The sequence below is a fragment of the Bos grunniens genome, chromosome 16 (assembly GCF_055505025.1).
Source record: "Bos grunniens cultivar Pamir isolate PY7600 chromosome 16, Bosgru_T2T1.0, whole genome shotgun sequence".
Classification (NCBI taxonomy): domain Eukaryota; kingdom Metazoa; phylum Chordata; class Mammalia; order Artiodactyla; family Bovidae; genus Bos; species Bos grunniens.
The window spans coordinates 50,400,354-50,414,619 of NC_141180.1; the positions used below are offsets into that span (position 1 = coordinate 50,400,354).

The 14,266-nt window shown below is 37.6% G+C and overlaps 1 protein-coding gene across 8 annotated transcripts in view; it reads left to right on the forward strand.

The window, feature by feature from the left end:
- The window catches only part of CNST (consortin, connexin sorting protein), a 99,255-nt gene extending 89,796 nt beyond the window's left edge, over positions 1-9,459 (forward strand). For all 8 annotated transcript variants that reach the window (XM_086344982.1, XM_086344983.1, XM_086344986.1 and 5 more), the window contains 2 exons: positions 4,844-4,979; positions 6,604-9,459. In XM_086344982.1, coding sequence (XP_086201108.1) covers positions 4,844-4,979; positions 6,604-6,809 — 342 coding nt within the window. In that variant the 3' untranslated portion in view covers positions 6,810-9,459. The remainder of the gene's footprint in view (positions 1-4,843; positions 4,980-6,603) is intronic.
- Positions 9,460-14,266: the final 4,807 nt, after the last annotated feature.

The following is a 14,266-nucleotide window of genomic DNA, read 5'->3' on the forward strand; positions in this document are numbered from 1 at the left end:
AAGGACTCAGTAGCAATGGATGTGGTGAAGATATATTTTTATGAAGGAGGAACTAACAAGATTTGCTAATGGAGCAGTTTTGAGGGAAAGAGAATCAGGAGTTCTGTTTTGGAATCTACCTTTGGAATCATTTAAAATGATTTACTGGGGATTAAAAAGTGGGATGGTGTCTTGACATTCTTACCCATTTCTTTTCCTATTTTATACTTATTGTCCCTTTAAACAAATAAAACCTAATTATAAAAATATGAGATAGTGCCTAATTTAGAAACTTAGGTGCATTATAAAACTCATATTTTTATTTTAAAAAACTTTTTTCCTTTTTAAATTAATCTTGGAAAAATTCAGTATCACTGTACTTCATCATCATTTGTTTTTCACTCTCTGAATTGCAGCGTGTTCTAAGATGCAGCAGTGTGGGGAGATAACCATTGTGTTCTTTCTAGAAGATGACTTTCCTCCATTTAGCCGCAGTTCCTGTTGCTCCAGCTGTGACTTGTTATGTTAATTTGCTGTAGTAGTAGCCATGACATTAATCTACTTCCAGATGAATTGACTGACACAAATGATCTTTCATCTAACCATCTCCTCCCCAGTGTCTCTAGATAGATTCAGCCATTAATTTAAGTATCTCTTAATTCAGGTGACTTATAAGGATTTGTTATATAAAGTGCTTTGGAAAGACAAAAGAAACTTATTGGGTTTATTTGAAAGTTCTGTTCATCTCACTTTAATTGTAGTATATAACAAATGACACTAAGCAAAATTTTAGTAATCATGGAAAATAAGATCTCTTCACATTAAGGACATGGCAGGAGGTTTAATCTTGTGTTTGTATTCAACTCTGCCAATAACTGGTGCTACAAATGTAAGCAAGTTATCTAATCTGTCTCAGCTTGACTTCTTCATCTGTAAAATAGGACTTAAGTATGACATATTATGTAAATGTCTTTACAGAAAGTGTGGAGATTCACTAAATTATAGTTCTTATTATGGAACCCAAATCTAAAGGACCAGAGAACCATGACTTTTCCCTTCAGTGAAGAATAGTAGCAGAAAACTTGACATGTGTTTCAACAGTGAGATTGCTGGCATTCAAGCTATTTGTAATATGATTTATGAATATTAATTATCAAGTTAGTTGCAAACCAAGCAAAATTTACCAGCCTTAAGGTTCTGGATTGAGCAAAGCCTAGGTCAATAAAATAATATTATTTAATATCTATTTTCTCCTTTAAGGAGGCAGATTTAATAGCAAGGCCTGTTTTTTCCTTGTCATATTATGATTTCTTGTGCCAGCAGAGTTGCAGAATAATCTTGTTTTTATAACCAGTTCATTCTTAAAATGCTGTTTATGATGATCATGGATATTTGAGGGGAAGTGCAGGAGAGCTATTTATTTACAAATATACAGAGCTACATGCATGCTAACTCGCTTCAGTTGTGTCCAACTCTGTGCAGCCCTATGGACTGTAGCCCACCGGGCTCCTCTGTCCATGGGATTCTCCAGGCAAGAATACTGGAGTGGGTTGCCATGCCCTCCTCCTTTGTAGGGGATCTTCCCTACAAAGGGATGGAACTCGTGTCTCTTATATCTCCTGCATTGTCAGGCCGGTTCTTTACCACTGATGCCACTTGGGAAGCCCATGCAGAGCTAGGTCAGGTGGATATTTCATTATTTTTTTTTTAATTCTGCACTAATTCATAGTGTAGACCAGTAACAATCACACTAATTGCAGCTTAGACATTCTTTTTGTTATCAGTGTAAAGGCTTGGTATACTTTGTTTCAGTAGGAAAGGAATTTGGTAATTGAAGTGGGAAACTAAATTTAGTTTAGTTTTATTTTCTCTCTTTTTCTTTTTTTTGCTGTACCATGTATCTTGTGGGATCTTAGTTCCCCCAACCAGGGGTTGAACCCGGTCCCTCAGCAGTGAGAGCACAGAGTCTTAACCACTGAATCACCAGAGAATTACCTAAATTTAGTTTTTAAAGCTTTGTTTTTTGAGGTTTAAAATTTCTTAACCTTTTAATCTTGATATTATGATAAAAAAATTAAAAGGCATAGAAGCATAGAAATTTTTTTAAGTAGTTTGAAGAAGACACATTTCTATGTTCCCTAAACTTAGAAACACTTGGCAAACTTTTGAATGAGACCCAAGACTAACAGCATGATCTTGTTTTAACTAACTTGCCCTTCTACCATAAAATTAAACTCTACCGAAGCCATTTCTTTAATTTTTTGTTCAATTGCCTTAGCATGGTAAGTAGGAATTTCCACGCTAGGGGTAGGTTCTAAGACCTTTCAAAACTCCTCGCAGAACAGAAAAGACCTGTCTTCTAAGAGTTTCCCTTTTGGCTTGCATCTCCTATGCCTAAACTTGGTCCCACCATCCCTATAGACTGTAGGACCCAGAGGGCAGTTAAAAAAGGATCCCTGGAGAAGATCCCTGAGCAAGACTGAAGGGAAATAACGGAAAACAGCACATTCCTTCACTTCAGACACTGTCTTGCTGAAACATGTTCTTGGTGGGAGAGAAAAAGGAAAAGAAAGTAAAGCCTGTGGTTAGATTTTTGCTAGGAATTAAGGGTTGAGTGGGGAGGGTGTCAAGACAGCATGTTGGCTCATCCCACATAACTGTAATTTCTCATACTCTTTCTTCTTCCCTCTTTAAAAAATTTGCCAAAGTTCACTGCCACCCATGGTAAATAAGATGGGGCCACTTAGAAAGGCTTATATCCCGTAACTACTTGACTTCTGGAGCCAAACACCCCAAATTAGGCCAGGCAGAAGCTAAAGTGGGGGCCTACCAGCTCCTGCACCTCGTATAGCTTCTAGGTCTTGGAAGCACCATCTGTGTCTTTCCAGATGATTCTGAGAGTTTCTCTTGGCCTTTCACCATCCATTTACTCATAGTTGCAGTTCTTTAGATTTTCTGTTGGGTCTGTTTCTTGAATTTACAGATTCAAAACTCAGATCACCATGATATACAGTTAATAGTAATGCAATTCTGGGGGTCTTCTTCAGAGCTATTCTTCACAGAATTGTTTATTCTAAGTAGTTAAAGCGATTTGAAAGCACCTGTGATAGGTGACATCACTTTTGGTAAATACTTTTTTATCAAGAAAATTGATAGTAAATGAATCAATGAAAAGTTAATTTCCATTTTCCATGTCTTGCCCTTTAGAAACGTATTAGGACTTCTTTTTCTCCCTTAAGTACCCAGTTTCAGCGTGATACTTGTAAAGTTTTTCTTTGTTTTATGAAGATTCTCTTTAATGTTTTGCTTTCTGATGAAAGATTGAAAACTTCCTTTACATAATTTGTACTTATCATTTTAATGTCACTAAAGTACTTTAGCTTTCTCAAAAGGAATACATCATCCGAAATACATATTTTCTATAAAAAGAATAAATTACTGACATTGATTTTTTTTTTTTTGAGATAATGGTTTCTATAGACCCATGTTCAGGGAAACCCAGTAGAAGACAATATTGAGTTATTTTAACCCTAAAAGCCTTGAGTTATAAAAAGAACTAATAGAATCTATAATATTTATGTATAATTTATTATCAGAGATGGTTGGCTGGAACTCCAAATAATTTATTATCAGAGATGGTTGGCTGGAACTCCAAGTCATATTAAGTATTTTATACCATTGATCAGATAAATGACATTACAGGAAGTGGCCAGCTTACAGTGAGGTGATACCTGCAGATCACTGACATGTACAGTGTTAGGCACACAGTGCCCAACTGTGTCATCACCTGCAGCGTGTCCAAGCAGGCAGCCTCAAGTCAACCTGTGTGAACCAACATACTGCTTAGGGGGCCTTTGGTAAGGCCTCTAGTCTCCCAGCCTGGCTCTACGAACCAATTCTCCTCCATTCCTCCCTACACCTCGGAGTCTTTTCATTCCAAAATGGCAAGGGTTTCTGTTTTGTCATTGATCCTAAATAAAGGGTGGGGTGGAGGGAGAGGAGAGGTATCCCAAGTGAAAACCAGAAAGACAGCGTAGAAAGGGGTAGAGGTGGGGGACTAAAGAGATAATACCAAACTCTATGAAGGGCCAAGTATTGAATGTTTTAGACGTTATGGCCTGTATTTAGTTTTCCCTTCGTAGCAGACACATACAATATGTGGATGAGTGAGCTTGGCTGTGTTCCAATTAAATTGTATTTACAAAGCTAGGCCGTGGGCCTTTGGCCTACTGGCCATAGTTTGCCACACTATGCATACTACAGGGTAATACGTACCTAGTAAACTGGGTCTGAGAGATATTCTAGAAGAGAAGTTCTTAGTGTTTAGAGCACTGTAACGTTACTTAGTAAATGTGTAGTTTCTCAGAGAAATTGAGGACAACACTGATTTTGATGTTAAAAAGTTGATATCAAGTATATTTTTAGCCTCACATATTCATTTCTTAAAAGTTGCTGATGAATGAAAAAAAAGCCTCTGTTGTAAAGCAAAACCCAGCACTCATGATTAAGCAAAGAGGGGCGGAAAGGAATTTTGTATAGATGACATAACAGGTAAGGGGAGCTTTAAAGGAGGCCTGATTTCCAGTCGATGATGCTGTGTCACGCTGCCTGGCCCTGGATTCAGTTCAAGGCTTTAGAAATCAGTGTTTTAGAAGTGTGTCTTTGGCAGTATCTGAATACAAGTGGAAGTATTATTTTGTAAAATTTTGATAATTGTTATGTTTTTTTTTTTTTTCCTATGGTTAAAACTCTAATAGGAATTCCAACACTTGTTGAATTGAATGAGCCTTCTTACCATTACATGTAAAATATCCCTGAGGTGTCTTACCACGATATAACAGACGGTGCTTGTCGTTTCTGACAGGTTGTTCCTGCTGAAGGACTGGTCTCTATATTGAAGAAGAGGAATGATAGTGTAGGAGATCGTCCTGCCCAGATGCAGCAGAAACCATCCAAGCGAAGAGTGAGGTTCCAAGAAATAGACGACAGCCTAGATCAAGGTAGCGTGCTCAGCACTGTGTCTGGCACAGATTTGATCCGTGTTTGCCAAAAGAATGAATTAATGTACAGTAAGATGTTTGGTAATAGGATTTGTAAAGAATATGTAGACTTAGTTGCATTATATAAAGGCACACAGAGAAGGGATCTATCATAAGTTCTTAAGTAAGTCCTAAGTATTCTGTTTGCTCAAATAAGTGACCAGTTGCAAAATTCACCTCCTTGCCTGCCTGGCCCACAGATAGTTGTCAGTGTTCAGAGCTCATTTCAGTTTCTTGTTTAGTGTTTTGTTTTCTGACTTTTTGTTTTTAGTGAGCCTGCTGTTTTTGTCTTGTTTTCAGTGGCAGTCAATATTCCTTGATTGTTGTGGAAAATATTTATAAATTACAAATATATTCTTTTTGGTGATTTCTTCTCAACTCTATGGAAAAAAGTGTCTCTCAAGAGCAGTAGTTTAACACTGTTGCTGTTGTTGGGTTTTTTTTTTTTCCTCCCGGGCTTGTATTTAAGGTTGTTGTTAAGTTTACCTAAGGCCTGGGTAAATCAGAGTGAGTAGAAACATGGCCTAGAATCTCTCAGTGTGCTTTTCATGTTTATAAAACAACTGCAGTATTAAATAATGATGTCAGTGTGTAGACACAATTTCTGAGTACGACATAAAGTGATGGCAGTAGATGTTTCTAAATTTTTACAACTATAAAGCTGGCATGAGCCATGGAAATAATCTGTTCTCACTGCTCATTTTTACCTCTGAACCTTGCTTGTAACTATCACAGTCTTCTCTAGATAAAGTGCTCAGTTCTTTGTTTGTACCAATTGGTACTGAATTTAGTAGGAGGAACCCTGGACTTAGAACTGACAGTCCCTAGTTCCCTTAGGAACCATCGCATCTTAGACTAAGTCATAACTTGTGCTCAGTAGCCACCTGCGCTTCTTGGCTTCCATGTTGGACAGCACAGCTCTAAACAGTGTCAGTGCGTGTAGATAAATAAAACAAAAGAGGTGTTTTAAAATAAATTATATCTAAATGTTTGTATATAAATATATGATAAAGAAATAGCTGAAAAAATACATAAAATAGATTGCTAACCAAGATAAGATGGTGAGTGGGAATCATGGCAAAAACAGAAAAGATGATAAAAGTATTGAACTGACCAAAACCCCCCAAAACACTTAAGAAACACAGCACAAATGATACAGTCCTTTTTATTTGTATGTATAAAAAGTATACTAAGTATAAACTCTTAAATCTCTTAAGGTCTATTAACTGTGAAGAGCTACTAAACTAAATATGTCAAAGGAGAATACAATTACATAATCCTGTTTCTATAAAAATCCTTAACCACATGTGTTTGAGATGTACTGCCAGATTTCTTCTTCTTTTTTTATGGAAGTGGTTACATCCGTTGGATAAATGAACTAGTTTTAACTTTAGCATTCACAAGTTCCACAAGTGTGCATCTTTATGGTAACAGGTCCTCGTAGTCATTGATACACTAGCTTTCTATCAGGGACCATCCTTAGAGGACTAACATTACAAACATCTGGTTATCTTAACCGGTGAGACAAGATACTAGAATTTGACTCTTGTGTCAGCTTAACCTTCCTCTGTTTTCCTGTTTGCAGATGAAGTTGGAGGTGGCTCCTGTATTTTACTGGTCTTGCTGTGCATAGTGACGGTTTTGCTTAGTGTGGGAGGAACTGCGTTATACTGCACTTTTGGTGACATGGGGTCACCCGTTTGTACAGACTTCGCAGACAACGTGGACTTCTATTACACTAAGTTACTACAGGGAATAGCAGAACTTAAACACTGGATCTACCTCTCCTAGCAAGCATTCAAGAGGGACAGGCATGCTGGCAGTGAGAATCAAAGAGTGAACCTTTCTCAGCAGCTTTTATTTCAGGAGTTCCGTAACATGCGCCCTCACCTCCCCCACCCCGCTCCCCAGAGGAACAACAAACATCAGAAACAGCAACTGTAAATGGCAATCCAGAGGAACTCTCAGAATAATCACACCATGAAGCGATATTGATTTGAGCACTGTGGGTGGAAGGCATGGTCTTTGGACAGCGTGTCCACCTCCTCCTCACTGCCTCCCAGTGTAGTGAGCTGCACTGAGCAGAATTAGACAGGGCAGTGTTGGAGCCAAACCACTTTTGGCTACCTTCAAGCTAATGGTTGACTTCCCTGGTGGCTCAGATGGTAAAGCGTCTGCCTACAATGCAGGAGACCCGGGTTCAATCCCTGGGTCGGGAAGATCTCCTGGAGAAGGAAATAGCAACCCACTCCAGTACCCTTGCCTGGAAAATCCGATGGACGGAGAAGCCCGGTAGGCTACAGTCGCAAAGAGTCGGACGCGACTGAGCGACTTCACTTCACTTCACTAAGCTAATGGTTAAAGGACACTCTTGATTTACGATTGTTGGTCCAAAGACGTTGCTTCCAGCCATCCTGCAATAAGTTTGTGTGTAATGAAAAGGAGTTTCCTTATGGTTTCAGTGTCTTTTTTAGTTCACGTTGGGAGCTATATAATTTAGGCTTTGTGCACTCTTTCCAGATTCTGTTTTCCACTTGCAAAATGGTTTTGTGTGTGTGTGTGTGTGTGTGTTTCAGACAGTTACCATAAGCAAAAACCCAACATAGAATAACAAAGATTATCCTTTCAACATGACTATAAATGTGCAGGCACAAAACTTTCAAGAAGGCATAACTGTGGAACAGATGAATTATAGAAGTCTTGGCCCTGAATTGAGAAACTGTGACAGATACAGTGACAGTTAACTTGGTTAACTAGCCAGAAGTTCATCACAGGCCTAGAGATAAAACTGAATAGCTTCCCCTGAGTCTCAGGCAACCAGTTTCATCATGGATTCAGTGCTTCCTGTAATGAATGCCGGATTCAGCTCAATTCAGTAAGACCTACTGAGCACCTATTATGTTCTGAGAATCTAAGACCCCTTCTACAAAGGTAAATAAGATATTAGTTCCTGCTCTAGATGTTTTGATTCTGGTCTTAGGTAAAATAAACTAATACTTTAATGAATGAAATTTAATCATCATATATAATTCAGTATTAACAGATCAGACACTCAGATGCTTGAATATGCATTCATATCATGGGCTTAATTCAGACCTAATATGGGGTCATTAGATGAAAATCCAATCATATCTTAAATAGACAAATGTCTGATTTTTATTTAAATCTGTCAGTTTTCCTTTTCTAAAGTACAGTGATCTAACAATTAGGAAGCCTTTCTTTAACCTTTTAATCTCATTGATAGCATTCTAAAAGAAACAAAACACATGAATTATAGTTTTTTAGCAATGATCATTATTTCATGTTTTTCAGTTAGAATCATTTGAAAGAAAAAGAGAATTTTCTTACTAGTTGTTACTGGCTGGTACAGTACATCCCTTCGTGTTTCAGCTTATTTATTTAGACTTATGATTTTTAAAAGGGCTTTTTATAGAAGTTGAAATTGTGTCATTTAGCACGCATTTGGTTATACCTGATATTTAATTACTGTATACTTAGTGTTTTGATTTTCTATAATTTCAACTCAGTGTGTTTTTAGGCTTATTTTTAAATTGATGTTTTATTTTTACTTATACTGTTTGACTTGTCTCTATCATGCCACCATAAACTATAATATTTTCAAGGATTATAGATCAAAGATATTTATTTAGAAGTGTACAAGATACTGAAATCTAGATTCCTTATACTTAAGGCTGATTTTATTAGAAGATTATTTTAATGTTCTATTATAAATTTTAAGAATTTGTATTCAACTTGTATGTAAATATATAAAATGTTGATGGTACTATCTTATGTGGTTCTGTAAGAGACATTCACAGAGTCTACTGTGTGGGTATCCCCAACATAGACGAACCTCTTCTGTTTTACCCTCATGATTTCTAGCTACAGAAATTTGGCAATGCTGATTTCTGCCGGTTTTATGTCAAGATAAGTCAAAATTTCCTTCCTGTTCCTTTTTTCGATCACTATTGAAGTTCTAAATACTCTGTAGTATTACATTGGCCACCAGGGCCATTGCTTCCGAAACTGAAGATTTCCCAGGTGCCTTCACACTGAGGGGAAAGATCTGAGATGACGCCTTGGTCCCTGGAGGCAGCTGCATCTCAGGAAAGCCACGCTTGTCCTCACTGCGTCCCGTGGAGAGGGAGCTGAGCTCAAGAGCATACTGATGTCTTGATTTAAAATAGGCATGAAATCTCACCTAGAAAAACTAGGGCAGCTTTTTAAAATGTAATGGTCATTTATTGCATGAATTGGAGTAATTCCATCTGGTGATGAGAGAATTGTTATCTCTCACATAAAGAATTCATCCAGTTTGACTATCATGTAATTTTTTCCTGTCATTGGAAAGTACTGACAACGATTTGTAACTAATCTTCCTTAAAAACTGTATTTGGGGGTAACAGATCAAGCTTGTAATTTAAAATCTACACCAACAAAATGTCTCAGAGAGTTTATTTGAACCTCTTGGGTACTGAGAAAAACCGCTTTATTTAAAGTGAAAGTAAAGTAATTTTAGAAGTTGGTCTGGCCCCACAAGTAGGTTACTTTGGGTAGTCTAATAGGTTCCTACATAATGCTCCTGTGCTTCTAAAACATCTCCGCATCTGCCTGAAACAGCCACTGAAATTCACTGTAAAAATTCATTCCTTCAGATTTAAAAATCAAATCTCCCTGGGAGGTTTACTATATTGAGCTGTGAATTTGTGTATTATGCTAAGAGGATTTAAAATTTGGAGGTAGGCTTTGTTTTGAAAGGACAGATGTGAATTGGGTCTTGCTGAAATCGTAAGGTGGAGAAAGGGATAGGAATTGAGAAATGAAGAGGGAAGATTGGGAAAAGAACAAAGAAATCTTTTACCTAGTACCTGTATTGCTGAAGCTGACTTTGTGGCATTTAACCCCAATCCAGAGAAAGACTAAATGCTTGTGTTCCCACTAACGTGACCTGTATAACTCTATTCATTTCTGTGGGCTCAGTTGATATTAACTTACCCTTGTGGCGCAGTGGTAAAGAATCCGCCTGCCAATGCAGGAGATGTGGGTTCAATCTCTGTCAGAAAGATCCTCTGGAGAAGGAAATGACAACCCACTCGAGTATTCTTGCCTGGAAAATTCCATGGACAGAGGAGCCTGGTGGACTACAGCCCATGGGGTCACAAAGAGTCGAACACAACTGACCAACTAACATTTTCAGTACACTTGCATGCTTACTTATGAAGTGTACGTAGATTTTGCACACTTATTCATTTGGTGCTTAGATCAGTAAGCATACATCCCTTAAATCAGGCCTTGTACTTCCAGAATCCATTATACATTCACTTCTATCGTGTTGCTTCCATCTTTAAAAAGAGTAAGAGTGATCTAAGGTTTATGGTACAAATTCTGGTGCCAGCTGATATTTTAATAACCTCGAGGATAAATTAGTGAGCCTTATGTGCTAAAGAATTTTGAGGAATTCTGGTAGCATTTCAGTCTCTCTTGGTGGAGGCTACTAGGCATCTCTTCTTCGCAGTCCTAAGAAGAGTTAAATCCTAAACTCAGTCTCTTACCTGTGGCTCCAAAAGCACTGCAGCACCATGAGGGACAGTGTTAATTGTTGTCTGTACCTTGACAAACTGGAATGCCTACAGTTTACCTAGCACTGAGCTGGGTGCTGGGGCTCTCAAAACAAGAAGTGGTACCAGCTTAAAGAAGTTAGCCTCTGGCAAGGTAAATATATTTGCGAAAGGGAGGGGAGAATGAAGGAACAGAATACTACTGCTCATGGAGGTGGAAGCTTAAGTTCATTCCTTTCCACCATGTATCATGCATTAGGAGTAAAAGTAAAATTCTGTCTAGGCCACCTGCATAGCACCTTGATAGACAGGAATCTTCTCCAGCCAAAATTATTACTTTTTGCTTCTTGTTAGCATTTGTGGCATTGATAGTGGATGGGCTTTCCAAGAGTAAAAAGCTTCTTGGTAGGAACCTTCTTCAGAATCTAAAGTCTGAATAGCACTAAATAGCACAATGGAAACTCTCACAGAACTGCATATCTAGATGCTTCTCCAGTAAATTCTAGCAGTCATTTAAGTAAGAAATAGTACCTATCCAACAAAACACTCTTTCAGAAGGAGAAAATGCACTTGCTAATTCATTTTACGAAAATAATATTGATCCATAGACCTGACAATGTCCCTTTTAGAATTCCAGCAATTTTTAGAAGTTGACAGGCTGATTTTCAAATATGTTTGGAGATGCATATGACCTAGAAGATAGCAGTGAATTTGTTAGAACAAAACTGGTAGACTTGAACTTCTTGATTTCAAAACCGAATGCTGCAATAATCAAAACTGAGGTTTGGCAAAAGGAAAGCCCTGTGTATGTGTTCAAATGATCTACTAACATGCCAAGGCAGTTAGGGGAGAAAGGACGTCTTCAACAAATAATGCTGAAACAACTCTCTGTCCCACTGGAGAATAAACTTAAACTTTTACCTCACACGACACAAAAATTAACTTGAAATAAATGGATCGAAATGTAAAAGCTAAAACTATAAAGCTTCTAAAACAAGAGAAAATCTTCACAACCTTTGAGTAAGTAAAGATTTCTTAGAATACAAAGTACACAAACCATAAAAGAAAAAATTAATCAGCTGGACTGTTGAAACACATGCTCTTTGAACATGGTTAGGAAAATGAAAAAACAAGCTGAAGATGGAGGGTGGGAAATTCACAATAAATTTATCAAGTAAATGCCTTGTATTCAGAATATGTAAAGATCTCATGAACTCAATATTATGACAACCCATTTGAAAGCCCCTTTCAGTACTGAATACAAGGCCTTTACTGGATAAATTTATTTACATTAGGCATTGTGTATATATACACAATGCCTAATGTGCACATGAGAAGTTGCTGAATATCATTAGTCATCAAGATGCAAATGAAACACCACACACCTGCTAGAATGATTAGAAGACTGACATTACCCCAAGAATGCAAGGGTGGTTCAGCCTAAGAAAATCAATGTAATTCATCATATTGATTGATAGGATAAGGGGAAAAAACTTCATGATTATCCCAATTGATGCAGAAAAAACATTTGACAAAATTCAACATTCTTTAATGATATTAAGGAAATTAAGACAGCAATTTCATTTGCAATGGAATCTGAAAGAATACCTAGGAATAAATTTAACCAAGAAAGAGAAAATTGTACACTGAAAACTATAAAACACTATAAAAGAAATAATATCTATATAAATGGAAAGGTATCATATTGATGAATGGGGAGATAATATTGTTAAGTTAATAATACCTAATGTGATCTACAGATTGAATGTAATCCCTATTTTGAGCCTATTTTGCCAAAATAGAAAAGCCAACTATAAAATTTATATGGCACTGCGAGGGGGCCCAAAAAGCCAAAACAGTCTTGAAAAAAGAGACAAAACGATGACTCACATTTCCCAATTTCAAAACTCACTGCAAAACTTCAGTATGTAACCTTTATGCCAGTATGATGCTGGCATAAAGATAGACCTATAGACCAATGGGGGCTTCCCTTTTGGCTCAGCTGGTAAAGAAGCTGCCTGCAATGAGGGAGACCTGGGTTCGATCCCTGGGTTGGGAAGATCCCCGGGAGACGGGAAAGGCTACCCACTCCAGTATTCTGGCCTAGAGAATTCAATGGACTGTATAGTCCATGGGGTTGCAAAGAGTCGGACACAAATGAGTGACCTTCACTCACTCACTCACTCACTCATAGACCAATGGAATAGAATTAAGAATCCAGAAACAAGCCTGGACCTCTTTGCCCAGTTGATTTATGATAAGGGCATCAGGTTCATTCAGTGAGGAAAGAGTTCCAGGACACCTGGATTTCCACGTGCAAAAGAAAGAAACTGAACCCCTGCCTCACAACATATACAAAAATCATCCCAAAATGGTTTGATAACCTAAATATGAGCTAAGTCCACAAAACTCTTAGGGGTGTATACAGCATAAGGGTACATCTTCATGACGATGGATTTGGGAATGGATTCTTAGGTATGATACCAAAAGCACAAGCAACAAAAGAGAAAACAGGTAAATAGGACTTCCTCAAAAAGTATTTTTTAAATTTGTGCATCAAAAGGAAATTATCAAGATAACGGAAAGACAACCCACAGAAAGGGAGGACATGTGCAATTCAGATATCTGGTAAAGGTTTAATATCCAGAATATAGAAAGATCATTGACAGTTCAACAAAAAGACAAGCAACCCAATTTTAAAATGGGCAAGAGACTTGAATACACATTTCTCCAAAGAAGATCTACAAATGACCAATAAATACATGAAAAGATGCTCAACAGCATCGATCAGGAGAGCAATGCAAATCAAAACCACAAGATGAATGAAAGGGTACATACTACAACAGGGACAAACCTCAAAAACATGTCGTGTGGAATAAGCCAGACACAAGAACAAACAGTGTGATTTGACTTAAATACCTGTAATAGGCAAATTCTAAGAGACAGCAAGTAGAACAATGGTTAACGGGCTGAGGGAAGCGGGAACGGAAAGTTATATGAGTCTAAATGTAAAAGCCAAAACAACTTTGGAGGATAAAATTTTTTTTAAGATAATGGTGGCGATGGCTTCACAACTTTGTAAATATACTTATTGCTGCTGAATTGTACACTTGAAAATAGTTAAAATGGCAAATTTTATGTTACACATATTTTACACATGCATGTGTGCACACTTGCTGCCAAGTGTTGGTGAGGTTGTGAACCAACCAAATTCACATACACAAGGAGGGGGAATATGAAATGGCACCAACCATTTGGAAAACAGCTTGGTAGTTTCTTATAAAGTACAGATCTCTACATGACTCAGCAATTCCACACCTAGGTTCTTACCTAAGAGAGAGAAAATGGACAAAAGTCCATAGCAGCCACAATAGCCAACAAATGGAAACACACCGTAGTTCATCACGAACACAATAGAATAGTATTCAGCAATAAAAAAGAACAAACTATGGATACACAGACAAACATGGTTAAGTCTCTCAACTATTCTGAGTTAAAGAAGCCAGGAACAAAAGACTATATATTGTACGTTTCCAGTTATATAAAATTTTAGAAAGTGCAAACTAACCCCACAGTGACAGAAACAGATCCTTGAGGGGCAAGGGATGGTGGGAAGATGGATTATAAAGGTCACAGGGCAACTTCTGAAACTGATAGAAATGTACCTTGATTGTGATCATAGTTTCATGG